This window comes from Ceratotherium simum, chromosome 30 (genome assembly GCF_057802395.1).
Source record: "Ceratotherium simum simum isolate JZ-2026a chromosome 30, ASM5780239v1, whole genome shotgun sequence".
Lineage (NCBI taxonomy): Eukaryota > Metazoa > Chordata > Mammalia > Perissodactyla > Rhinocerotidae > Ceratotherium > Ceratotherium simum.
In genome coordinates, this window is record NC_141929.1 from 4,834,367 (window position 1) to 4,862,181 (window position 27,815).

General features: G+C 58.6%; 1 protein-coding gene and 1 pseudogene across 3 annotated transcripts in view; one reads left to right on the forward strand and one right to left on the reverse strand.

Moving 5' to 3' along the window:
• Window positions 1–27,815, reverse strand: part of GSE1 (Gse1 coiled-coil protein) — a 425,963-nt gene that overhangs the window by 264,956 nt on the left and 133,192 nt on the right. For all 3 annotated transcript variants that reach the window (XM_014792652.2, XM_087419841.1, XM_087419840.1), the window contains exon 2: window positions 7,348–7,528. In XM_014792652.2, coding sequence (XP_014648138.2) covers window positions 7,348–7,528 — 181 coding nt within the window. The remainder of the gene's footprint in view (window positions 1–7,347; window positions 7,529–27,815) is intronic.
• LOC147913082 (uncharacterized) lies at window positions 3,344–5,585 on the forward strand (annotated as a pseudogene).

Sequence of the window (27,815 nt, forward strand, 5' to 3'; positions counted from 1 at the left end):
GTTTGATCCAGGGAGCTCACAGCCCCTCCCCAGAGTCATCCAGGTCCAAGGGCGAGAAAGGACCAATCATTCGCAGGTGACCTTGAAGTGTCCTTGACCCCAATATGATCACACTGTGAAACCTCAGGGAAAAGCAGGCAGCCTGTGGTTGCTAGAATTTTCTATGTTAGAGCAGGGCCCTGGAGAGGGAAGAAAGGTTCTGGAACGGAGTAAGGACCTACTGGGAATATCAGCCCTCGGCCTGGGAAGCTGGGGAAGACGCAGGCCCCCGACGCTGACGGGAATCTCCTTTCCTCTTCACCTTCCCTGCTGTCCCGTCCCCCAGCACCAGCTGACTTTAAAACTTGTAGTCACTCAACAAACATCTATCAAGTACCTATTATGTGCCCTGTGCCAGGTGCTGGAGAGAGAAAGAGGACAGGAGTGCTGAGCACCAGCTGCCTCAGGGCCTTTGCACTTGCTCGTTCCTTGGCCTGGAACTCTCTGTCCAGTGCCACCTCCCCAGCAAGGCCCTCTGGGACCACCCCGCCTAAAGTCGCAACCCTCATCTCTCTGTGTTCCCCTATTTTGCTTCATGGCATCTGTCACCACCTGGCATCATACATTTTGCTCTGCACAGTGTTTGGCACACAGTAGGTGCTCAATAAATATTTGTGAACAAATGCACACATGTGAATGGCCGTGCAGAGGTGGAGACAGCTGTGTGAACAGGCAGTCGTGGTAAAGACATGAGCACAGGTCTGCTGGGCGGGAGGAGGCCACCAAGAGGGTGGGCAGGTGGCCCACAGGGCAGCAGCCCTCAGAGGGGTGGTCTGTGCTGGCTCCAGCTCCCTGGGCTCCCCAACACCGCCCCCAGGACACCCCACCCTGAGCCCCGGAACAGTCATTTCTGCAGCTCAGCTGATCCCTTCTTTTCCACCTGAAATCTTGATCACAAACTTATTTGGAAAGAAATTAGAGTTTAGGGCCAAGAGACCCTCTTAACAGCAATTCTGTCAGGTATGAAGAGCTGCTTTTCTCTTTGTGCCATTATGAACTGGCTTAAGTCAATGCTGTTTACCGTTTTATTGAACTGTCCAAGTTAAATTCTCTTCTCTTTTGTATTCCCTGGAAATCTGAATCAGGCAGCCAGACACAGAGTCACCCAGTTGCCCAGGGACCAGCTGAAACACCCAGACCCCGGGAAGCAGGAGCAGCAACGAGCGGAGAGGGAGGCGGAGGGTCCAGGCCCGGGTGGGTAGGTCTCCCTGCACATTCAGAAGCTGCTGGGGGGAGAGCCTCTCAGCTGCCTGGGCTCCGAAACCTCATGCCCTGACCTGTACCACCTGCAGGCTCCGCTCCCCAGTGTTACGTGCAGATAAACACAGCGCTAGTTGGTGAGAAAACAGGCTCTGGATCCCAGCTCGGCTGTAGACATACGAGGAAGAGAGGGGGTGCTGGGAGCAGGAGGCAGGCCGTGGCATACAGCGCCTTTCCGGCAAAGCCGGCGAGAGGGCTGGGGCAGTGCAGCCATACACGGCCCCATGCCCTCCAAGCAGCTGCCACTTGGCAGCGGGGGCAGGATCCTCGGAGTGCCTCCGTCAGAGCACTCAGCACCGCCACTCGCTCCAAGCGAGGCCTGCCAAGGACTCCTCGGGGCCTGAGCCAAGGACCCAAGTGGAGGCCCCACCTTCCTGGCCACGGAGGCCCAACCCCGCTGGCCTGGAGCCTGTTGGCCCAACAAAGAGACAAAAGCCACACAGGGCCAGGACTTGTGGGGGTCACCAGCTCCCTCTCTCTGAGGGGCTGGGGCCAGCGCCCACGTTCCCTGTGCCAGGCACCGCGCTAAGACTGGACATGAATCGACTCTTGGATCCTCACAACACCCGGGGAAACCAAGGCACAGACAGGGCCTGCCTATTAATACCAAAGGCTGTAAGGAGCAGAGGCAGGATCTGAACTCGGGGAGTGGGAGCCCAGATCTGAACGCTTAAAGATGTCCACATCCTAGTCACACCCAGCAAACGCTCGTTGAAACACACGGCAGAAAGGAGAAGAGGAGGGAGAATGACGTAGCCCGGGATGGACCTCGGCACCTACAGGGTCAACTTCATGCACGTCATGTTGCTATATCCTCGTGGTCCCACGGTTCCATCCACCAGATGGGGTCCCTGGCTTAGAGAACTCAGCCGGGGTCTGCAGGCTCAGCCCCTAGGCACTGTCTGATGCTCTGCTGGCTTGCTTCTTTCGTGTGCTCGGCTTGACTCCTGATGGGCACCTTTCCCGGGAGAGCAGGGTGAGCCACAGCACCTGCATGCAAAGCCACCTCGTATCCACGGGGGGCATGGGGAGGGAGAGGGCCGGGTTACACCGGGCAGCCGGGGCGTGCCTGCATTTGTGACGCTGTTTGCACAGACAGGGCAGAGAGGGATGGCCCCGAGAAACATGCTGTCTCAGGCGGCTTCTCAGCAGCAGACAAGGAGACAAAGATGTGTGTCGAAGTGATTTGTAAGGCAGAGCGCCCAGGGAGTCCAGGAGGCACTGGACTAGGAGGCAGAGAAGGTGAGCAAGGGCCGACCCCAGGTCAAGCCCCAGCCCAGCCCACGGGAGCCCGGAGGGGAAGCCGCACCTTCTGCTGGGAGCCCAGGGGCTGGGCGGCACGTTCCCACAGCTGCAGGGGGATCAGACCTCCCAGCGTCCCCCTAGAGCGCACGGGGACCAGGGAGGGCGTCCCAGGGAAGCACCATGGGCTTGGACCCACGCTCTCAGAGCTCAGGAGCAGTGCATGCACCGCCCAGTGGAACAGACGGCCGGGGCAGAGACAGCCAGCCAGCCCTCACCAATGCACGGCCTCCCGGCAGTGGATGGTTGTTCCTGCTCAGCTCCCTCTGCATCTGGGGGGGCAGGAACTGGTTCAGGCCAATGGGAAGGACGTGGGCCACCTCAAGGCCCAGGGAGTGAGCGTCCAGCGGCTTTCCTGTGTTCTTGTCCTCATGTTGGCTGCTGGTGGGATCAGGGCACTCTGGAGGCCATGAGATGGCAGAGCCACAGGCTGAAGGGAACCTGGGACCCTGTGTCACCCAACCAGGAGGCACGGCGGGCTCGGGGTGGTCCGTTACAGCCCCGCCAGTGCCTGCCCTGACAATGCAACAGATTCCTGAAGGGACGGTGGTCGGCAGAATAACGGCCCTGAAAGACGTCCACATCCTGCTCCCCGGAACCTGCGAACACGCCGCCTGGCATGGCAAAGGGAACTGAGGTTGCCAGTCAGCTGCCCTTGAGATGAGAGAGCAGCTGGACGCCCAGGTGGGCCACGTGATCACAAAGTCCTCACAGGTGGAAGAGGGAGGCAGAAGAGGCAGAGATGCAACTACAGGCGCAGAGGCGGAGGGATGCAGCATTGCTGGCTCTGAAGACGGAGGAAGTGGCCAGGAGCCGAGGAATGTGAGCCGCCTCCAGAAGCCGGAAAAGGCCGGGAATGGATGCTCCCCCGGCACCTCCAGAGGGAACGCAGCCCTGCTGACACCTGGATTTTAGCCCAGGGGGACCCGTGTCGGACTTCTGGCTCAGAACTATCAGATACGAGATGTGTGTTGCTTTAAGCCACCAAGTTGGTGGTGATCTGCTACCGCAGCGGCAGGAGCTCACACAGACCCCTCCCACAGTGAGCCACTGCCTCGGTGGTTGACAGGGGGGTGAGGGGAGCCCAGAGGTCAGTGAGATGGGAGACGCACTGTGTCAACTCCCCACGGCTCCTCCCCTGCCCTGCCAGCCCTTTCTCCTCTCCCCTGCCTCGTTGGACCAGGGGCCCCCAAAAGCCCGGAGTAAGTACTCACGAGAACGGAGACTTTCTGAGTGGGAGTAGAGCAGCGGCTGTTGGGACAGAAGGAACCCACGAACCACCTCCAACAGGGGTGGCCGACCCCAGCACCCCAACATGGCAGGTGAGAGGGAGGAGCCGCAGGCTGTGACTGGAGAGTCAATCTCGGCCTGGTTTTCTGTGACCCCACCCCAACCCCATCAGTGGGGTCTGTAGCTTCCACCATCTCTATTAATAAAGGTATTATCAACCACTTTAGAAGCCATTCCACAGCTCAACAAGGACATCCAGGGCTCACGTGGCACAACTACAGGGCCACCACTCAGCTGTGCAACATGGCAGCCCTGATGGCCATGCAGGGAGCATATTCACAGAGACCACAATGAGAATGGCGCCCCCTGGAGTTGGGCAATGTGCAAAACCTGCACAGCCTTGCTTGGCAGCCCTGGGTGCCTCATTAGTGTTCATCCTACATCACGGATACTGCACTACAAGGAAGATTTCATTTTCACCACGCCTATTTGGTAGCTGGAGAAGCTAAGCTTTGGGAAGATTCTGAACCTTGCAAAGGCTCCATGGCTGGAAATTGACAGCACTGAGATTTGGAAACTCAGCCCCAGGTCTCTGGATCAAGCCACTCCCTCGCTTATCACCAGATGGTGCCGCTTCTCTCCCAAGGAGGCTGCGGATGGCACACAGATAATTGTTCCAGGAAAGCCCATTCCCATCGTCAGGTGATGAATTAGCAGTGTCCTCGCACTGGGTTTCAGACCGCATGCGAGTGGCACATGAGAAACGGGTCTTCCTTTGACTAAAGACTTAAGAATATTGGAAAGAGCCGACCCAGGGGCTCGCCCCGCTACAAGGGAAGGCCGCCTCATGGTGAGGTTTCCAGTGTGCCTTCTCCCACCAGCTGGAAACTTCTGCTCAGTCCGTGGTTTGTGCCCTGCCTGTGAGGAATCCCAGCCCCGAGGGTCCCCAGTTCCCCGCAGCCCTGAAGCTATCCTCCCTGCAGCCAGCAAGTGACTACGTGCCAGGCGGGCACTCTGGACGCTGCGCCCGAGAGCCACGCACCTCCGCCTCTGGGAGAGACCGAAGCAGCTGTTGGCCGTGAGTGTGCCTGGGGGGACTCCGCCCGGCCACCCGGCTGGCCACAAGGGCTCCTGATGTGACGGCTTCCCTCCCCCAGCAAACGCTGCCGTCCCCACGCACGAGACAAAGGCAGGGAACCGGGGTCAGAAATGGACTTGATGGGTAGTTACCCCCAAGGTGGTGGATGCACCCCCACCTGCCCACGGCTGCCCCGCCCTTCTGGGAAAGGACCCTCCCCAGTCAGCACCGGGGCGAAAGCCACCATTGCAGGGAGTGGGGAAAGACAGCGAGACACAGAGGGGTTCCCAGCTCGGGAGAGAGGGAGCAACAGGGCTGTATGCATGTGTGTCTGTGTGTGTGTGTGTGCCTGTATGTGTACCCTTGTGTGTGGTCCATTTGCCAAGTCTGTGTCTGTCTCTGCATGTCCCCGTGCCTGTGTGCGTCCATGTGTCTGGACATGCTGGCCCCCTGCGCCCGCCCCGCCGTCCAGTTGGCAGTGCACAGCTGGCCCTGGGGGCTGGGCCGCCAGCCCGATGAGAGGTGGCAGGTGTGTAATAAACCATTAGTCACTGTCACGTTTCCGAGCAGCAGCAGCAGCCTCTCCAGGCAGGGCCTGATGGCGGGATGGCGCTCCTGGCGGGACTCCGGCTGCGAAGCTGCAACCCCCCACACCCCAACCTGGGCCGCAGCCTGATGGGAGCAGCTGGCAGGCGAGGGCCTTGTGCCCTGCCCTGCCCCAGGCGGCCCCAGGGCAGGGGGCCAGGCCTCGCGTGTGCCAGCCCAAGGGTCACGGTTCTGCAGGATATTACCCAGAGCAGAAGGGCAGCTGGGGTGGAAGAGGTGGGTCAGAACAGCCTCGGAGATGCTCCATGCTGCCTGGAGGAGGCGCCAGCTGGGTGACTAGGAATTACAAATAATGATAACGCTGACACAGCCAGCACTTATGAGGGCTCAGGGTGCCAGGACCTGCACTGAATGCTCGTATGTCCTGGTTAATGTAACTCTCATGCCTGCCCTGTGAGCCAGGCACTCCCATTAGCCTTCATTCCCATTTCTCAGATGAGGAAACTGAGGCACGGAGCAGGAAAAGACACTTGTTCAAGGCTCTGAGTGTGCTGAGGGGCTTGAGAGAATGGCTCCCCAAGAAGCATCCCTGTCCACCACCCACATGACCCCCTTTGCTGCCTGACCACCCCATCCCCATGTGTCAGGATCTGGAAGCCCCTCAGAGGGCCACATGGCCCATGAGCCCCTGGTCGGCCGGATCCATCCCCAGCCCGAGGCCCAGCCCCTCTGCTGGCCGAGTCCACATCACCGAGAGAAAGAGGTGGCATGGGGGTTGTCCTGGAGATGGATGCCCAGATGGAAGCCCAGAACCTGAGGGTGGGGCGGGCCAGCTGCACCTAACCCCAGCCTGTCTCCTTCTGGCTCTGTTCCTCTTGCTGACCAGCAGTGCCTTCAGCCAGCTGCCCACACAGGGGGCTGGCACAGGCAGGGCAGGGCTGAGGGTCTCGGGACTCAGTCTTCTCAGGGGGCAGCGACGGGGCAGGACACACAGGGACCCACTCTGAGGGGTCTCGCTAACAGAAACACAGCCTAAAGGGCTGCTCCAGGACCACAGGCCTGCCAGCCAAGGAGGAGCCAGCCTCTGCGTCGTCGGGGAAACTGAGGCCGTCTGACGGTGCCAAGACAGGCGGCAGGGTCTCCATGGCTGGGGGGGGCGGGGTGAGACACCCACGCCGGTTAACAGCGGGCAGCACCTTCTCCCAGCCGAGAGTAACACCTGAGAGAGACAGGTGCCGGGACGCGGTGCCTTCACAACTGAAAACCCCAGAAACCGTCCCCGCGCCAGGGTGGGAGTCGGCCCACACCCGGCGGAGCCGTGACAGACCGGCACCCAGCAGTGAGACGGCGCCGGGCAGCTTGCGACAGCACAGACGGAGCCTGCGAGGCTGAGTGAGGGGCCAGGCTGGGACACAAGTTCACCACCAGGAAAACAGGCTGAGCGTGCTCAGGCAAACACAGCCGCAACACGCAAGCCAACGCAAGATGCGAGATGGGGGTTCCGTCCGGGGGGCGCGGGGCGTCAGGGCAGGCGCACAGACCGAGCGCTTGGGCTGCAGTGGTTCACGGGTATGCACTACATGATTTCTTAAACGAACGAGTGAATACAGTGGGACCAAGAGAGAAATAAACACAGCAAAGGCCGTCTGTGAATCAAGGGTGAGAGGTGTCGAGAACAGGGATTCTGATTAAACCACAATTTGATTTAACCCCCAAGGAGCATGAAAAAAACATCCAAATCCCAGACTGGGAGCCTCAGCCTGCAGGCTCTCCCCCAGAATGAGGTGACAGTGGGGTGCAACTCTGCTCCTGAACTGGCTTTGGGGCCCCTGCCTGCTGGGGCTGGCACAGTCCACCCTGGTACCCAGAGATATGAAAGAGCTGGCGTCTACCTGTGCCCGTGAGGTCTGGTCCAGCCCCGTCCAGGCTGCTCTGCTGACAACGCGCTGGCCCCAGCTCCTGGGCAGTCCTGGGGCCCCTGGGCAGGCTCTCTGCTGGGGGGCGTGGCTGGGACTCTGGCTCCCGGGCAGGAGGGTGGCCGACTGTCGATGCCTCGAGAGATGCAGAGGTGACCTGGAAGGAGAGGAGGGGGACATGGTAAGCCTTGGTCATGCCCATCCGGAGCTGCCCAATGGGTGGGCCCCCTGGGCCTCTGGGCACTGTTCCTCCCCTGCGATGGCCTGGGTCTTCGACTGGGGACTCGGCCTGGCTGGCGCAGGGCAGCGGCAGAGCCAGTGTGAGTGTCTTCCTCGCCAGGCAAACCCCGCCCGGGACGGCAGACTGGGCGCTGAGCTCCCCCCGCTGGCCCCATCACCCGAGAGCCCCCTCAGCTCTGCACAGAAGTTGGTAATAACTCCCGACTAGTTAGTATAACGATTAATCTAGCTGCTCCTCAGTTCACCTTGCAGGGTAGGTCACGCCCCCTCCACCCCTTTGTTTATTGTTTAAATTGTGGTAAAATACACATAACATAAAATTTACCATCTTGACCATTTTTAAGTGTACAACTCAGTGGCATTAAGCCCATTCACAATTTTGGGCAACCATCACCTCAGATTTATTTCCAGAACTTTCTCTTTATCCCAAATGGAAACTCTATAGCCATTAAACACTATCTCCTTGTCCCCCCTGCCTGCAGGCCCTGGGCACCACCATTCTACTTTCTGTCTCTATGACATTGACTATTCCGGTCGCCCCATCCCCTTCCCAGATCTGGGGAAACTGAGGCTCAGAGAGGGGCAAGGTCACAGAGCTACTAGACGCCAAGGTGGGGTCAGCAGGGCCTCAGGTCCTGGGCTCCCACCTCCAACCTGGGAGGCCTGGGCGGGAGGCCAGGGCCCCGTGAGCGGGTGAGGAGGTGAGCTGAGCCCCCATGTGGGCTTCAGGGCCTAATCAATGGCTGCTACCCGGGGGCCGGTCCTGGGGACTGGCGACCCCCCACTTCCCGATTACGAGCCCCAGGGGCGGCATGGCTGTCAAAAAGCAACTTCACATTGATCCAGTTTGTTTAGGGATTTGTGCTATAAAACGGAAGTGCCTGAGAGAGACGGATGGCTCACCACTCCCTGGGCAAGCGCGGGCTCCAAAGACCTACTCCGCCAGGCGGATAAACTTACCGTTTGTTTCTAGAAAGGCTTTAATTTATGGGATCCATATGGTGACACTGCCCAGACCACAGCCCCTGCAAATCCCAAAGGCCTGCTGGTGGCTGAGGCTGGAGCTAGGAGGAGGCGGCACCTCGTCCAAGCACACTTCATTCATTCATTCATTCATTCACTCGCTCAATCAGGGCTGGGGGGGAGGGGCCATCAGCATGGCAGGGACCCTGGAGCCCTGCGTGGATGTGGTTCCCACCCTGCCGGGTTTTAGCTGTTCTCACTACCTAATCATCTCGGAAACTGCCAGGTGCAGGGCTGCTGTGTCCACCACTAGTCACAGGATGACCTGTCCAGCCAGCCTGGGGGCCTGTCTACGGGGTAGCACCTGTCACAGCAGGCGGCATCACTACGCAAACCCCACAGGCGGTGGCGCGGAGAGAGGGGAGAGCCAGGCCCTGCTCCTCCTCCCCACGGCCCTCTGTGCACAAGGACACGGAGTCACAGAGACAGTGGTCTGTCTGAGCCCCCTCAGTGATTGGTGGTATCGGGATTTGAACCCCAGGTGCTGGGAGAAGACTTGGCTGTGGTCACACAGAGGGACTCAAGCCCCATCTTGCCAGATCTGGTTTCTCAAGCGGAAGCTGGGAATCCATTTTTAAAAGCTGCACTTCCCTGATTATTAGGTGTTGCTAACTAATCTGAAACATGTTAAGACCCTGTGTGAGCCCCCCACACACACTGCTGGTCGATCGTAAACTGGGGCGGCTGCTCTGGAGAAGGGCCTGGCAGTTCCTCAGAAGGTCAAACACACGGTTATCACACGACCCAGCAAGTCTACTCCTCAGTAGACAGGCGGGAGAACCGAAAACATGCCCACACAAAGACTTGTGACGAATGTTCACAGCAGCCCTCAGTCCCAACAGATAAACTCTGCCAACAACCCAAATGAACTTGGAGGCGGGTCCTTCCCCAGTCGAGTCGCCAGGTGAGAGCGCAGCCTGGCCGACTTGCTTGACCTGCAGCCCATGAGACCCTGAGCAGAGGCCAGCAGAGCTGGGTGGTGACAGATGTGCTGTAAGCTGCTAAATCTGTAGTCATTTGTTACGCAGCAGCGGATAACTAATACAACCCAAAAAGCTCTAGAGAACCCAGCCCAGATATAATGTTCCCTGGCACCGTCTTGTGCCAGAAACACGAGGGGACTGGATGCTGGTTCCTCCTCTGCTCCAGCTCTTCCCACCACTTTGACTCTCGTTGGAAGTAAAAGGATTTCACCCCCTTTCTCCGGCGCTCGTCAGCAGTGCCCAGGACTCCCAGGGGGTGCTCAGTCAGTGCTGAAGGACGGGCGAGGTGGCCAGACACATGTGGTGCTGTGAGGATGGGTCATCTCAGGTGGAGGCCAGCATTCTCCACCACACCATCAAACGGAGGCAAAGAGCCGCCCCTCCTCACCCTTCAAAGCCAGATTTATGACAATTCCTGACTAATAAGAAGCAGGCCTTGAACCCACATTCTCATTGTGCCTTCTCTCTACCAGAGCCACGAGTCCCGAGCTCAGGGTCTGTCTTAATTTAAAGTACTATTATGACTGGGCCTGGGATGTGCATTTTCCACCCCCACCCCCGGGGACCCTAGAAATGGGCAGCATCTCAGAGCAGCAGTCCGTGGGACTCCCGCAGACCGAGCCAGCGGGGCAGACGCTATTGTCCCCTTTATTTCCCTGGACCCAGGCCACCACCTTGAAAGCGTTAGTCAGTTAATGGGGAAAGGCAAAAAGGGGGACTTTCCGGAGTTCTTGAACATAAAGGGGATTTGCAGCCACCACTGAATATCCTAATGAGACAGTGCCACGTCCTCCTTTCTCCAGGGAACGGAAGCCCTGCTCTATTGTTTTTTAAAACAGTTTTATTGAGATATAATTCACATACTATACAACTTACCCATTTAAACTGTACAATTCAAGGGCTTTTAATGTATTCATAGAGTTGTGTAACCATTACCAGAATCCATTTTAGAACACTCCATCACCCCAAGAAGAAACCCCGGGACCCATTAGCAGTCACTCTCCATTCCCCCACCCCCAGCCCTTGGCAACCACAATCTACTTTCTGTCTCTACGGATTTGCCTGTTCTGGACATTTCCTATAGATGGAATCCTACAACATGTGCCCCTTTGTGTCTGGCTTCTTTCACTGAGCAGAACGCTTCCCAGGCTCATCCATGTTGTAGCGTGTAAATCATGTATTTTAAGAACAAGGGAAGTTCCCGTTTGAGGGCCCACAGCAGCCTAGAGGCCACTGGACGAGACACCAGGACTTTTCTCTGTGGTGGCCTCTGCGGGGACTGGTGGCTGTTCCCGGAGCCCATTTCCCTGTCTCCTGGGACCCGGCCAGAGTCCAGTCTCAGTCTCCTTGCAGCCGGGCACCAGGTCCTGGCCACTCTCCCAGCTGGGAGATCTCAGCAAAGTGACTTAACGTCTCCAGGCCTCAGTTTCCCCTTACGCACAGTGGGAGTGATAACATAGTGAGTGCCCACCTCCCAGAGGGACAGTGGAGGGAATCAGATGAGTTACTTCTGCTAAAGAACTTGGCACATAGTCGTTGCTCAAGAAGTGGCAGCTGATCTCATGACCTCATGGCAGAAGCATCAGGAACGAGAGCCAAGGAGTGCAGTGGCTGGGGGCCCCACAAAGCCCAGAGGTGTGTGCGTTGGGGGAGCCTTCACGGCCTTGGCCTTGGGGGGCCCCCCTGGACTCTGGGCCTCCTAGGCCCCCTCGCCTGCTGTTGGCTGGAGCCCCAAGGCCGTCCAGGGGTCCCTGAAGTTATGGGGGCAGGATCCGGGCATGGGCTCCCCGGCTTTTCCTGATCAACCTGAATCTTCTCTTTCTTCCAAGTCAGCTCGAGATGTGCTCCAAGAAACCAGCTGTGCCAATCCTGAATAAAGCAGACGTGGGACTCAGTCCCAGTTGCCGCTTCACTGCTGGCATACCAGGACGCTCAGGCAAGTCACGACTGCTCTGACCTCAGTTTTTACGCCTCTGGGAAACAGGCTAGTAATGCCAGCCCTGGATTCACTGGGCACCTGCCACATGCTGGGTGCCCACCGAGTGCCTAACGGCAGTAGCCCATTTAATCCTCCCAACAGCCCTACCTTAACTCCCACTTTGTAGAGGAGGAAACTGAGGCACAGAGAAGTCAAGTCAGCTGCCAAGGTCACCCAGAGGTCAGAGTCGGAGCCGAAAATCCAGGCCAGTGCTGTGTTCTCTGTCGAGTACCCAGACCCCACAGTGCCTGGCACAAAGTAGGCGCTCACTGAATGTCAGCACGGCCTAATGCCCATACCCACTGCCTCCGCAGCCACACGGCACCCTGGGCTGCGGTCTCTGGCACACAGGTTTACGCTGCGGGTAAAGGGCAGTGGGTTTGTGGATGGGCTGTGACTGATTTATCCCAAGAGCAAGGTGGGGAGGACAAGACACGGAGCAGAACTGCAGGAGGGGAAGAGGAGAGCCAGCACAGGGGATGCAGCGTCGCCTTCCCTTTGCCCCAAGGAAAAATCAGGCGGAGGCAGGAAGCCAAATGTGGGGAGAAGAGCTGCCTGGTCCCAGACAGCCGGCCCAGTGCACGCCTTGGCCGGGAGGCTGGCTGGGCATGGCCGAGGGGCACCTCCTGGGCCAGCTGGACACCTCTGTCTGCCACCTGCCGGGGGGCCCTGCGGGTCACAGGACTGTGCCATCTGCTCAGGAGGGAAATAAGGGGAAGGGGCCAGCTCAGCCACAGGGTCCCCCTCCCCCTTTCCTGGGCCGCCGTGGCCCCCCCGGGAGCCCACTCACAAAGACATCGTGCTCGACCCTCTCTGGTGGGATTTCTTGTTCTGTGCAGCAAGCTGGTGCATCAGAGGCCGAAAAACAGTATTTTACGCCCCTTAATTCACTGTAATAGCTCCGTAATGGCAGGCAGAGACTCCGAATCCTGCAATAAAGGGAATGATCAGGCTCGGGGTCGGGGGAGATGGAGCTGCCGAACGTGGAGGCCCCGAGAAGCAGACAACCAAGGGTTATTAAATGTGCGGCATGGCCTGGGCGTAATTGGAAAGTTATTAGATATGGAATACACACAGCACCCAGTAAATGAGTAATCAGGGACTAATTAAGCTCACGCGACACCGCAGATCGTGTGGGAGAGGCTGCTGGCTGCACATCTGTGACAGCAATTAGGGGCGCTCCGGCTGCAGCACCGGGGGGGCGTTGCCGCTCCAGCAGAGGAGCCGTGTCCGGCGGGGGTCTTGATCCCACTGTTTTCCACCAGAGTCCCCCAGGTGCACCCACCTCTCAGGGGCTGGAGGAAGGGAGGGAGGCCCCAGGCCCATCCAGCCTTGAGGACAATAGAAGCCTGAGTGAACACACAGTCCAGGACTTGGAAAAATAAAAAGAAGGTTTTGTTCTTGGCTTCAAGTCCAGCCAGGTGATGACTCACTGCAGCCACCAAAGGGACACAAACAGTCATGACATTCCGCCTGGGCAATCTGCAAAGTGTGCACAGAACCACCTCCTGGAGTTTGCAATGGTTCTGCAAATCCATTTTACAGATGGAGAAACTGAGGCCAAGGGGACACGAAGTGGACAGAGATCACCCAGCCTGGCTCCCATTCCAGTAGGTGCAGGGCACCTCCCCATGGGTGTCTGGGCAAGAGGAAGACACTGGTGTTTCCCAGGAGGGCAGCCAAGCCCAGTGGGGAAAAGGGCCAGAGGCAGTCACGTGGCCGAGAAAGAGCACAGGCTTGGGCGGGAGCGACCGCCGGGTGCCCAGCTGGGTGACCTTGGGCATGCTCTTTAACGCCTCTGAGCCTCAGCTTCCTCATATGAATAAGGGGGACGCTGAGGGTCACCCCACCGCAAGGGGCGGTCATGAGGATGCCCGAGTCAGGGTTCCTGAAGCCTAGCACGGGCCTGACACACAGGAAGCCGGTGAACGCATCTGTTAAGACTAGAAGGACAGGCGGTGCAGCCCCACCCGCCACAGAGAACCAGCGAGTGCCCGGATCAAGGCCTGGGAGCTGCCGAGGCAGAAGAATCTCTGGGTTCAGCTGAAACTGGGGTTACCTCCAAGCCAGGAGCCACTGTCTGTCCCTGAAGGGCCGAGAGGAAGGGTCATGGGTCACGATCCTAAAGCAGGAGGCTTGGGGTGAAAACGGCTTTCGCTGGTCACAGCTACAGGGCGATAGCGCCTACGAAGAGCCAGGCCCCGTGCCAGTCTTCGCAGGTGTCCGCCCGTTGGGCCTCAGCAGCCCTGGGGGCAGGAACTGTTTGGCCCCATTATACAGAAGGGGCAACTGAGGACAGAAAGGGTAACATCTGTAGTGTCTGGCCCACCGTGTGGGATGGGCAGTGGGGCACGACGTCTCTGAGAGCCTGACTGGAAAGCAGGGTCTGCTGCTAACAGCACTCAGAGCCGCGGAGACACACCTGGACGGGGAAGGTGTGGCCGGGAAGGGTGGGGCCCCAGCGAGGCTGGGAGGATACCACACTCCTCCCACCGACCCCCCACGTAAGATCCTTCACCAAACTTCCCACACCTCCACGTGGCACACGAGGGGGCCCAGCCTGGCTATTCACATCCATCCGCCCACCTACCCACCCACCCGTCCACCTGTCCATCTGCCCATCCACGCGTCCGTCTGTCTGTCCATCTTTCCCATAAACATTTCTAAAGCACCTACTGTGTGCCAGGCACCGTGCCTGCGATACGGCAGCAAACAAAACAGTTAAACATTCCTGCTGTGAAGGGCAGACACGCCAGCCGGGGAGACAGTCAATAAATACAGATTCACATGTGAGTTGGTGGGAAGAACCAAAAAGACAAGTAGGAGAAGTGGATAGGGAGGGGCGGGTGTGTGGAGTTAGAATTTTCCACAAGCTCTCCCCGTGGAGAAGGGGACATTCGTGCAAAGACTTGAAGGAAATGAGGGAGCTCACCAAGGAGATGGAGATCTGGGGGAAGGGTGTTCCAGGCAGAGGGAACAGCAGGCACAACAGCCCTGAGGCAGGGGCATGTCTGCAAACCTTTTGTGAAAAGGCCAGATAATAAGTATTTTTGGCTTTGTGGATCAAATGGTCTCTGTTGAAGCTACTCAACTTTGGCATTGTGGCACTAAAGTGGCCTTAGACAACGTGTAAATGAATACATTTGCAAACATTTAATAACGTAAAAGTCATTCCCAGTTCCTGGACAGTACAAAAACTGTCTGGGAGAAACAGGAGATGATGGGGCCGCTGAGGGACTGCAGAAGGACACGTCGTGCCCACTTGTGGGTCTGTCCCCCTTCCGTTCTCCCCTCCAGGCGTCCTGCAGGGGCTGAGGGCAGACACAGAAACCACCCTGCCTGGTTCAGACCCCAGCTCTACCGCCTCCGGGCTGTGTGCCCTCAGGCAAGTGACTCTACCTTTCTGAGCCTTGGCTTCCAGTCTGTAAAATGGTGGAGGCTCCCCAGGCAGGGCCAAGGCTCAGTTCAGGGTTCTGGGTGGAAGCCATGTGGGGGTCTGCTCATGAGCCACTGTCAATGCCCATGAGTCCCCCTCCCACCCCACAATGCCCTCTGCCTCCTCCTCAGCCCAGGGTCTGCCTCCCTCCCCTGGACACTGTTCCCAGCTCCCCTCCCCAGGCAGAGCTGGATGCGCCCCCAGCCCACCTCCAATAGTGCCCTCATCCTAGTGCCCAGATTCAGGAGTTACACTTCTGCCCTCCCCCAGACTGTCACCCCCTCCCCGGACAGCACTCTATCCCCAGGCCCTGGCACGGTGTCCCCAACACAGCAGATGCAGGAGACAGCTGAGCTAGGGAAGGATCCATGTGGGGGTCTGGGGGAACAGTGTTTCAGGCGTAGCGAACAGCCCATGCAAAAGTCCTGAGGCAGGAGTGTGCCTAGTGTGTTTGAGGAACAGCAAGGGGGCCCATGTGGCTGGAGAGGATCAAGGGAAGCAATGGGGTTGCATTTTGGAGGGCCTCGTGGGCCCCTGTAAGGACTCTGGCTCTCATTAGGAGTGAGATGGGAGCTCAGGAGGGTTCTGAGCCAAGGAGAGATATGATCTGATTTTTGTTTAATTTTTAACTTTTTATGTGGAGATGCTTATAGATTCATGAGCAGGTGTGAGAGAATACAGAGAGATCCCGAGCACCTTTCCTCAGCTCCCCGCCGTGGTAACATCCTACAGACTAGACCACCGTGTCACAAGCAGGACATTGGCGCTGACGACACCTGTCTTAGGCAGATTCTCCGGTGTGACCTGTCCTACTACGTGTGTTTCCTCCTGCGCAGTGTCATCCCTGGGGAGGTCCCCGTCCCCAGTGCCACGGTGGAGACAGAGGACAGTTCCATCACAGGTATCGCCCATGGCGCCCTCTGATAAGCACAGCCCCAACCCCAGCCCTGGGGACCGCCAACCTGCGCTCAGTCCCTGCAGTTCAGTCATTCCCAGCACGTGATGTAAATGCAACCACGCAGTGCGCAAGCCTGCGGGACCGGCCATTTCCACTCAGCACAGCTCCCTGGAGACTCGCCCAGGCTGCTGGGCGCATCGGGAGTGCGTTCCTTTTTATTGTGGGTAGCGGCCCATGGCGTGGCTGTGCCACCGCTCAGTGGCCCGATAGCCTGAGTTAGGTGGAGGGAAGCCAGTCTCCCCGCAGGTTCACTGCTCCCTGCGCCCCCACCCCAGGCTCACATCCCACCACAGCCCTGTCCCTGCTCCTTCCTCTTGTCTTCAGAGTCGGAGACTGGCTTTACCCGCTAGCTCCTCATTCAGGGCCCGCACGCCCCCAATCATGAATTGATGCCCCCGTTTACCAGGCACGATACTCCCCCCACCACCTGCCTTCCAGGATCGCCTCCTTGGATGCCCCGAGCTGGGGAGGTCAGGTGGCTTATTAACAGTAACCTTTATGGCATTCTCCCTGTTCAAATGTGGATCAGAGATGTTTAGTAACCTGTCAAATGCCACACAGCCTGAAGATGGGCAGACGCCCAGCTTGATGTGCCTAAATTACCGCCAAGACACATTCTGAGGAGAGGGTGAGGGGGGGCCCCTGCCCTGGGCTCTGTGGGGGCTCAGCTCCACCCCACGCCCCCCCCAGAGGGGCCTTGCCCACTGCAGGTGGACATGACATAATTACTGTGGAAAGAACTGCGCCGTCTCACTCAGGGCCGTCTCACCCAGGGCAGTCAGTTTATCACGCGGTGACAGTGCATTAGCTGAGTGATCACGAGACTATTAATTTTTCTCCTCAGCCCTTGCCAGGGGTATTACAGTGAAAAATGGCAGCTTAACCGCAGGGAAATTCTTCAGGGTGACAAAAATAAAAATAGCTCTAATTGAAGTTGATAGAAATTATACCCTTTAAAAACACACGTCGGGGTGCCCTGGCTATAATGTAAATTAACACCGGGGCAGGGTTTCTGTCACAGGATCATGGAAACACGATGACAGCCACAGCAAACAGCCTCGCGGGAGTCACATCTGCTGGGTTGCGGCTCGGCCGGCCCCGCGGTGGCGGGAGATGGCGGGGACAGGCTGGAGGCTGGCCTGGGCCTGCAGACAACCGTGCCCGCTCACCTGCCCCCCGCAGAGGGACAGCCAGCAGGACAGCGCCACAGTCCTTCTTGCCTCCACCACAGGGGAGCACTGGTGCATCCTGGGCGTTCCGGAGGCCCGGGGGGCAGAGGCTGGGGGACCCTCAGCAAGCCAGGTTAGCGCCCCAGCCGCCTTCCAGCACCGCGAGGCCCTGCGGCCTAAGGCCGGCCGCCGAGCCGAAACTCACACGTTAAACCACGTTCATCACAGAGGTCCCAGAAATCTGGGAGAGACCCCGCATGTCCTGGCGCACAGCGGACAAGCCCGTGTCAGCAGCCGGCGGGTTGCAGCTCCTCATATGAAAGAATCATAAATATAATGGCGATAAAATAATAACAAATATAATGGCTAGCGTTTGCTCTGTGCTCCGCACTGCTTTAAGTACTTTCCACATATTTTAATCCACTTAATCCTCTCCACAACCCATGAGGTAGACACTGTCACTACCGCCCCCATTTTCCAGGCGAGGAAATGCGTCTGGAGGCCTAGAGAGGGTGTGTAACCCGCCTGGAGGGTCGATGGGGCAGAGCTGGGAGGGGAGCCGGTCACCCTCCTGCAGAGCCACCCCCGAGCACCAGCAAGGCTGAGCCCTCACCTGCAGACACACGGCAGGCACCCTGCTGCTCCCCCAATCCGAACTGGACACACAGCGACTGCACCAGGGGCCGGGCCCACACACTTACGTTGATCTTAAATGACCTGCACAAGCGATTTCCACTGTGGCTACACTCTTACCTACTGAAACCAAGAATTCACCGTGACTTCTGAGAGCCCCAGCCTGAATGCAGAGCCGTGCTGGGTAGGAGTGTGTGTGTGTGTGTGTGCACGGGGAGCGGTGTGGGGTGGAAGGGCAAAACAGGTATAGTAATTCATTTAAAAATACATTGGGCCCCTGCCCGGTGCCAGGCCTGCTCTATGCGCTGGGGACTCGGCAGCGAGCAGGACGGGGAACGTTCCAGCCTCCCGCTGCTGCCATTTCGGGTTGGAGGAAGATGAACAAGAGCATGCCCGCTCACTCTGGGTCCACAAGCAAACCAGAAAGTCATCGACAATAAAACCCCCAACACCATCTCACGTGTAAAGACACAGTGCAAGAAGCTGAGAATCTGACCAGCAGAGGATTTTTACGTTTAATCTTTAAAAAAAGAATAAAGGGAAAGATTAGAAAGAACCTCTGGTTTTTCCTCTCTCTCTCTCACACACACCACACCACACACACATATATCCAGGGACGGGACTCTCATCATGGAGGGCACACTGAGAAGAGTGCTTATTGTCTCCCTGCAAAGACCTGAGGGCATAACTGACGGGCGAGTCCTGCCCGAGTGGAAAGGGGAGAGTAACGTGAGGAATGGGGTGGGAGCTTCTAGAACTGGCGCAGCACTAGGGGAGTCTCACCAGGCCCGTCAGCTCTGCCGCGTCTGCTCAGAGAAACCACGGGGGATGCGAGCAGACCCTGGGCCGGGGGGACATGTGTGGAGGAAGGAGGAGGAAAAGACATCCTGAGATGGAGATGCCAGGCCGGCGAGCTTGGCATTGATACCCAGGTTGACCTGGAACAATCCGTCGGGTGGAAATCAGTCACAATCACGTAAAATAGCAGAAGAATCACCCCGTGGCTGCAGCCCCGGCTCCGGGAGGGGATGACACCAGAGCCGGCTTTGTCCCTTTGGTGAGAGAGGGGTGCTCCAGGAGAGGTGAGCGGGCGCAAGGGGACCCACGTGACCACATGTGGCATTTACCCCGCTCACAATGGCCCGCTGGGTGAGGCCCAGGTCACCTGGGGGCACAGATGCCCAGCTGTGACCTCACGAAACACCTGCTTGGCTGCTGCAACCGATGATGGTAACGGATCATCTGGTGAAACTTCTGTTTCAGGTATGGGGTGTACGTCAGTGTCACCTCGGCACCTAGGACCCCCCCCCCAGGCCCTGTACTCAGAGGCCCTCCCAGCTCTGGGCCTCCCCCAGGTGTCCCTGAGGACAAGGAGTCTGTGGGGCTTGGGCCACACCCCACAGCTGCTCTCGGCCAGGCCCACTTCCAGGGCCTGGTCTCCCTGCTGTGAGCCCGAGTCCCCATCCAGAGCATGCGGGCCTCCCTCCAGCCTGTCCTTTCAAGGGGGCTGTGCTGCTGGAGAGCCCATCCTGAAGGGTGGCTGGAGGGCAGTGTGGCCAGAGGTCTGGCGAGCAGGCTGGGTGTCCACGTGAGTGAGGCCCTGTGTGACGAAGGACCCAGTCACCAGGGAAGAAGAGACGAGAACAGGCGCAAGTCTCTATTTGTCCCCTGTCCCCAACCGCTCAGATGCTAGGGAGAACCTGGGTGTGTGTGCGTGTGCTCGTGTGAATGTTCATGAGAACACATGCATTTGTATGTGCACGTCTGTGGGTGTGTACACATATGTGCATGTGTGTACCTGTGTGTGAGTATGCATATGTGCACACACGTGAACGTGTATATTTGTGTGTGCGTGTGTACATGCATGTGTAGGTGCACACCCTGTGGGCATGTGTATGTGTGCACATGCGGTCTGTGTGTGTGTAGAGCATGCAGATGTGCATTATGAATGTGTGTGGGCATTTGCGTGTGTGTGCACACACCGTGTGCGTGTTGCGTTGCGATGCACGGCCCTCGTCCAGTGGCTCAGAGTCCAGCAGACTGGAGAGGGCTGTCGAGGTCCACCCTGATTCACCAACGAGCTGGGGGGTCGGACTCTGCGCCCTCCCTCTGCCCTTCCTCCTTACTGTTCGCACCTGGGAAACTCTGTCTTCAAGGCCTGGTGCTCAGACTGGGAGCTCGCTGAGCAAACTCTTGCCAACTTCCTGTCCCAGAGCCAGGCTACATAAACGTTTGTAGAATGAATAATCGAGGGAAGGAACAAAGGCTCAAAAATCCAGCGGCCAAGCCCCAAACACCACTGAGTCACACACAGCAGGAGAAGGGTTAACGGATGCTGCCAATTAACCCCAGGGTGATCACCAAGGCCCGAGGCACAGCCAGGAGACTTCCAGAAGGACCCCAACCACACCAAGCAGGGGTCAGTCCCCACACCCGTTCTGTCACAGCGCGGAGATACTAGGGTCCCAGGAAGGCCTGGGTCCCACCTCGTGCAGGGCCCGAGAGCCCTCCCTTGGCTCTGTCCTCCTGGTGCAGCCCGGAGAGGAGAGGTGGCCCGGCCCCTGGCCCCTGGAGTCCACCCCCGGGCTAGCGGCGAGCATGCTGGGGTTTCTTCACGGAGCCCCGAGGTGAGCAGGAAACTCCACACTGGTATTTACTGGACGAGAGGGCTAAAGGCAGTCCACACCTGCTCCCAGCACAGCTGCAGTGTCTTCGGGGCCTTTGGCAAGATGTTCTCTGTCCTGGGGCCTCAGGGATCCCAACTCTAAAGGGGCACGGCTCTTTCTTTCTTTTCCTTTCTTCCTCTCTCCGGTTCTCTTTCTCTCCCTCTCTCTCTCTGTCTCTGTCATCAGTTATTATTAATGTTGTTGGAGCAGGGCACAGGCCCGCCACCTGGCAGCGCTGGGGGCTCCACGCGTCCCTAAAGGGGGGAGCCTGTCCACTGGGGAGGACGCTCCTGGACGTCGGGTTGGCCTCACAAACACGCCTTCTACGTGTCGCACTCGGATTACTCAGGACACTGGGCAGGTGATGGAGACAAAGGGACCAAAGCCCCAAGGCCTCCCCTTGGCACTGAGGCTCACTCAGAGGGGCCCCGAGGACGGACTCGCTCACAGAGAGAAGGCGCGGCCACCGGAAGGAGGCTGGCCGGCGGCCATGGAGGGAGGACCATCAGGGAGCTCTGGAGCAGGACAGAGCCGGGGTCCAGCGGGTGACATGCACGCCCAGAGGGGCACCTTTCCCTGTGGCCGCAGAGCCACCCTACGGACTAGCCAGGGCTCTGGGTGAGCATCCTGAGCAAGTGAGAGGACCAGGGGGGGACTGTGTGTCACTGTTGCTCTGTTCATGTCACGGGCGGCATCCACGCTGCCCTGTCAGCCAAGAGCTAATAGATGGGGAAACTGAGCTCAGAGGAAGGCGGCCGGCGAGGGCTCCTGACTGGGGGTGGGGAGAGAGGAGCGGGCACCAACCCTGGGGCATGCGACTCCCTGCCCTGGTGACTCCACCCCCACCCCCAGAAACAGACGTCCAAGCATCATCAGGAGCCTGACCCGCACAACACGGGTTCAATCTCCTTCAGCTCCAGAGGCAAGGCGGGTGTATGTCAGCCGGGCTGCCAGCCCGCCAAGGTGCCAACTCGCTGGCTGCTGGCTAATTACCCATTTTTGCTAGCTCAAAGGCCTGGTTTATTAGAAAGTGGATTAAACTTGCCGGCTTGCCTCCCTGGAAACCATGTGAAGACAGTACGGCCCTCTGCCTGCGAGCCCTGCCCTCCGCCTCCCCGGCTTTGCAGCTCGAGCCCCCATCGATGCTACCCTGGGTGCCAGCAGGCCTCGAAGGGCTGAGTCAGCAAGCCGGCATTGGGCCAGCGGGCCCGGCTCACCTGCGCCCTGCGCCTGGCCAGTGGTGTAGAGCTGGCCCGGCTCAGGGGAGGGCGGGGGCAGAGCTGCAGCTTCCCGGAGCAAGAAGAAACCCTGCGGCTGGACAGCGGCTCCAGCCCGCCCAAGCGCCCAGCTGCCCTTCCCTGGGGGCTGGCCCCACCACCGCTAGGTCAGTCCCTGGCATAAATCTCTTCACAGCCATCTCCCAACGGTTCTGCTTCTCTGGTTGGACCCTGAGGGGCACAGGGGTTTACAGAAGGGACAAAGGCTGCTGGGCCGTAGAGGGGACACGGACCAAGAATTGGTCACTATCAGTCACTAGAGGCTGCCAGTGCGCTCTGAGAGCAAAATATAGCCAAGGAGCAGGGCCATCAGCCTCCTGCAGGGAGTGAGTTCGGGGAGCTTGGTAGGCAGTGGCTGTCCCTGGGAGCTTGCCAGAAATGCAGACTCCCGGGCCCCGTCCAGCTCTGCTGCCTCGGATCCTGCACTTTCACAAGACCCGGGGGAATCAGACGCCCACCGCAGTCTGAGAGGCCTGGCGCAGCCTACCCTGCAGGACATTAGCTGGGAAGGGAAGGGGGGGTGCCAGGGGGCAATTTCTGAGGCTGGGAGCACCCAGCACGGGGCCTGGCCCCCGGGAACCTTGGCGAATGGCCATCAAGAGTGCCCTCTTGGAGAGAAGACCGAGTCGGGAGAGAGGGGGTTTCTGAGAGAGGCAGAGACAGGAGAAGGCAGAATCAGGGGTTTCCATGAAAGGAAAACACAACTAAATACAGTGTGTGGAAAAAAACAGCACCTATCACACCTTCCTCTCCCTGCTGCTCAAATTGAGGAGGAGGAGGAGGAAACGTGTTCAACAGTCACAACGCACAAGGGCCTGGCTTCTCAAGTGCCGCCAGCCTGGAGAAGTGGAGGGGAGGGAGGAGGCTTTAATTATATTAACCAAGAGCTCCGGCTTTGGCCTGACAGAGGGGACTGTGAATCCCACTGTGTGACCTTGGGCAAGTCACTTCACCTCTCTGGGCCTCTGCTGCCCCCATCTGGAAAGTGAGGCCAACAGCGCTCCTTATTTTGTAGGGTCGCTGGAGGATGATACGGGTTAAGAAGTATAAAGTACACGGAGCACGCTCTCCATCTGCTTTCATTGGTATGACTATTATCTGGAAGGGGGAGAGGGAGGAATTACACACCTGTGTCTATAAGCCCCCACGTCCAGGCACAGACCCAGGCCTTGATGGAGTGGCAGGCCCATCTCGTGGCTGACGGTGACGCAGCCTAGAAGACAGCGCACAGCAGCGTTGCATCTTTCCACCGCCAGGCGTGAGTCCTGTAGGTACCTGCCCCACTGGCCAGAGTGACTGAGGGTCTGGGCCCTGCCCCTGTGGCCCTGGGGCCACCATCCAGGAGAGGGGCCCCAGTGGTCCTTGCCAGATGCCCAGAGCCCGGAGCAGAGCAGCTGAGACGCTTAGATGCAGCCAAACAGGTCCTGCACCTCACAGGTGCATCAAGGCAGGAAGCCCCCCGTGGGCACAGAACCGCCATAAATGTGACTCAGGTGTACACACTCCTTTCATCCAGGGCCCAGGGCCTGACGCATGCTCCTTAAATGTCTCAGCGTCCACCCAGCGAGGAGGGCCCACGCCCACATTTACCTGCCAGGTCCTGGTCTGGCCCTACATCCTCCCGAGAACCACACGATCAGGAGCATGGCCTGTTGTCCACAGGAGACGCCTGAGCTCAGGAGGGTCAGGTGTCTTCTGCAAGGTCACACAACAGGGTATGAACGTGGCCTCTCTAACTCCCAGTCTGGTTGGTTGGATTAATTCCTGCCCCACAGCCAGGCTGGGAAACGCGAGCCATGAACAGCTCTGATGTGCCCTGGGCTATTGAGACAGAATGACTGTCGCCAACTCCTACAGCTCCTCGGACTTCCCAATGCCTGGTCAGAGCACTCAGAGGTCTGGCCCCAGGCCCCAAGGGCTCACACTTGGCCACTAACATTTGCCAAAGAGGGGCAGGGGGAGTCCTGCAGAGGGTGCAGAATTGGGGACCAGGCAGACGTCATGTGAAAACATTTTCAATTATGAAATATTTCAAATATACAGAAAACGATGTAGTAAGTGCACAGGTGCCCACCTCTTGCCCACGTGTACCCACCCTCCCCAGATCTAGTAGAGACGCACAGACTTTGCAGCCAGCATCCCTGCTGAGAGCTTCGAGGGACCCAGATGGCTCGCCCGTCACTGGGGCTGCCCAGGCCTCCCTCACCACGCGAGGACAGTGACCCACACGAGGCGCCTGCCAGTGAGTGGGGGCATCAGCTTCCTGTGGCTGCTGCCACAAGTGACCACAAATGTGGTGCCTTCAAACATCCCAGCTCATTCTCTCACAGTCTGGAGGGCAGAGGTCAGACGTGGGGCTCACGGGGCTAAAATCAAGGTGTCAGCAGGGCTGGTTCCTTCTGGAGGCTCCGGGAAGAAGCCATTCCCTTGTCTTTTCCATCTTACAGAAATGCCTGCGTTCCTTGGCTCGTGGCCCCTTCCTCGAATCATTGCGGCCTCTTACTTCTTCATCACGAGTCCACTTCCTTTTCTGCAGCACCCCCTCAACTCACTCTTACAAGGAGCTCGTAACGACACTGGTCCCACCCAGATAATCCACGACCAGCTCCCCCTCTCCAGGCCCTTAACTTAATCACATCTGCAAAGTTCCTTTGGCCAGTAAGGCCACAAACACACAGGTTCTGTGGATTAGGACAGGGACATCTCGGGGACCATTATTCAGCCTGGCGCAGCAGGCTTTTAATAAACGTGGTTCTGCCCCTGTTATTTCCCAATCTTCCCTGTCACAGGAAGAACATGCGGACCCCGATGAGCCCACTAAGGGGACCACAGAAGCAGGCAGGTGACAGTGGAAGCAAAAGAGTAATACCTAAGGGGCCAGAGGTCCAGGCTTGGGGCTCCCGGGTAAAGCCCCTTGGAGAAAGGGGTCTCGCACCTGCCTCTGGAGCCCCCTGGCAGAGCCCATGATGGGGCGGGCGGGGGGGGAGGTCTGCCTGCTCTGTCCACTCTGCCTGCGAGGGATACTCGCCCTGGGTCCTCACAGCACGTCCTCAGCCTCCCCTCCCCCAGCCTTCTTCCCAGGCAGTCCCCCAGTTACTGTTTTAATGAGTTCCTGGCCCTCTAATTAGCAGGTGCGGCTTTGAAAGGAAGCGCCTGGTGTTTACCTTGCACGGAGCCTTTAATAACCGAACCCAAGGAATCGGCGGGCTGGCTCCCGCCTAATCCCCATCTGAACGGCAGTGCTTAATGAGCCTTGGCACCAGCCAACCTTCCCCTGCCTTCTCCCAGGCGCCCCGCAGCGCCCCGGGGCCTCGTTACCAAGCGGCTCGGGTCCTGTCGGGAGACGCCCCAGTAGCAGCCCGGCGGAGACAGAGGCCTGGGGGGCGGGCGTGTGCCCGGATTGGGTGGTCTCCTGCAGGCCACTCTGTGTCCTCCCAGCCAGCGGGGCACCCTGGCTAAGGTTCACCAGCACCCACGGGGAGCCCAGGCTGTTCTGAGGCTTTACCTGCCCAAGTGGCTGACACCCTCACACCAACCCTCCTGTCGTCCCCGTGTCAGCCCCAGAGCAGGCTCAGGGGAGCCGAGACCCGTATATACAGGGACCTTCTGGATTAATTTCACACAACGGCCCTCCCTGCCGTTGGGAGGGGAGGCAGGCAGTGTTAACCCGCATTTTACAGACGAGAACCCTGAGGTGCAGAAAAGCTGGACACTCTCCTGGAGACTAAAGGTGGTACTGGGACTCCGCCTGGGTTGGTCTGACTCCCAGACTGCAGCTCTTCCCATGTACCCCGGAGCCGTGGGGAGGAGCAGGGCAGAGGGCAGAGTTCAAATGTTACAACAGCCGTGTTGCCCAAGCCTCTGGCCCCACTAGGGGTTGGGGCAATGACCCGCTTAGCCAACCACCGAATGCCTGCCCCTTGCAAGGCTCCAATCCTGGGGGGCCATCAGCCACCCTTCTGAGGTCCAGCAGTCTCCTACTGCCAGTCTGGGGGCAGGGGGTGGCGGGGTGCCGCCCAGGGGTCTGGATGGTCTCCTCTGTCCCTATCCATCCAGTTAACTGCAGGAGGCCCGGGGTGGAGATGGGGCCCCAGAGGGAAGAGCCTCGTAAATCACAGGAGAGGCGGAGCCCAGAAGTTCCCTGACCGGAGGTGGGGTTGTGGCGGGGTGGGAAAGGCATGGCAGGAGCAGCGGGGGGACCCAGGCCCATCGTCTCTCTCCGACTCCCTCCCCATTGCACACCCTGCAGGGCCCAGAAAGGGGCCTGCACTCTGAGAAGGAATATTCTAGAACATGGGGTTTTTGTTTGTTTTCTTTTAAAATAAATGAATGTGCCTCTGGGCTGCCGGAGGAAGGCAGAGGCGCCTCCCACCCCATTTTGTGTGGCAGTTACCTCCCCTCGCCTCTGAAGAGCCCGCCAGTCTGCCTGGAGCTTGAAAGGCATTTGGAGTGCTGAGGCGGGAGAGAAAAGGCCTCTGCCGGCTTCCTTTGTTGGGAAAGGGCCCCGCTGGGCCTTTATCCGGCACAGCCGGCTCTTCCTGCAACGGCAGAGACACCTCCAGAAGGGGGCTCAGGAAGCGAGCCCCACAGGCCCCCATTCCTCCAGGGCCACCCACGCCAGCACCTCTGGACCCTCCCGCTCCCGCAGGGCTCGGTTTGGAAGAGGAGGGGGCTGCCAGCCCGGCCACCCCAAGTGCTCTGCTGTCCTACATCCTGCCCTGGCCTGGCAGGCCCTGAACTACCTGGCATCAGTCAGGCATGAGCAAACGGTCTGTTGGTGTGTCGAGCATTTATTGAGCACTTACAGTATGCAGCACTGTAAGGTCAACAGGGGAGGGAGATGCTGAAGGTCTGAGTGACTTTCTGAAACATGTCTCGGGGGTCAACTGGATTCAGGTGTGGCGAGGGATCTGTGCCAGGTATGTGGGGGCAGAAGGGGGCACAATGATAAAGATGACTCAGCCCCTCTGCTCCAGGAACTTGCTCTCAAGCAGGAAAGATGACACCCTTCCTAACAGCCTAATACACGGCAGGGGAGAATCTGTGACCTTGAGAATACACCTTCCTCTCAGGACCTCAGTTTCCCTACTTGTAAACGCAGTGCATGGCGGGGGCCAGGTGACCTGTACAAACCCACCCAGCCCTGACCCTTTACGCTGTAAGAATAGATTATATTTTCCAAGATGGCCACAACAGTATTTCCCACCCTGCACACTCTTCCAGAACCTTCCAATCTTGTCCCCTTCCCTTGAACCTGGAGGGCTTGGTGACAGCCTCCACTGATGGAGGGTGGCGGAAGTGGTGGACACTAGGTGACCACGGAGGCTTGGTCATTAAGGGGATACACTTCTGCCCAGCTCTTTCTCTCGGGGCATTTGGTCTTGGGACCCAGCCGCTGTGCTGTGACAGAGCCCAGGCCCCATGAGGGAGCCAGCATGGGCTGAGCGCCCGGCCAACAGCCTGCCCCAACCTGTGCTAGCACACCACCCTGGAGGCGGCCCTCCGGTGACTGTGGTGCTGCTTCAGCGGGTGCTGCGTGGAGCGGAGACGAGCCCTCTCCGCCAGGCCTCAGCCAAACTGTAGATTTGTGAGCAAAAGCAATGCTTGCTGTTTTCCACTGCTGAATTTGGGGTGGTCGGTCACAAAGCAAGAGATGACCCAGGGAGACATCTCCAGGCAGGGCTGGGTCTTACACTGATGGGGACCCCACAGCATTTGGCACACACCAGACGCCCACAAATACTTGCTGATGAGGCTCTAAAACATGAGCTACAACTCAGACAGCAAGAACTTCCTAAGTACAGGCACTGTTCGCAGCATCAAACTCATTTCATCCTAATGACATTCACTCTCATTTTACAGACGAGGAAACTGAGGCACAGGGAGGTCACAGAGCCAGGAAGAGGTGGAGCCCGGATTCAGACCAGGCCAGCAGCTCCCAGGGCCTCACCCTGAACCCTGGGGCTCTGCTGCATCCCATGGTCGTGGTGGTTCCAGTCCTGAGAAAGTCAGGAGCGCCCTGATTCCAGAAAAATGCATTCTTCCCAATGAAAGGAAGTTGTTAACTGCAAACTGTCAAGC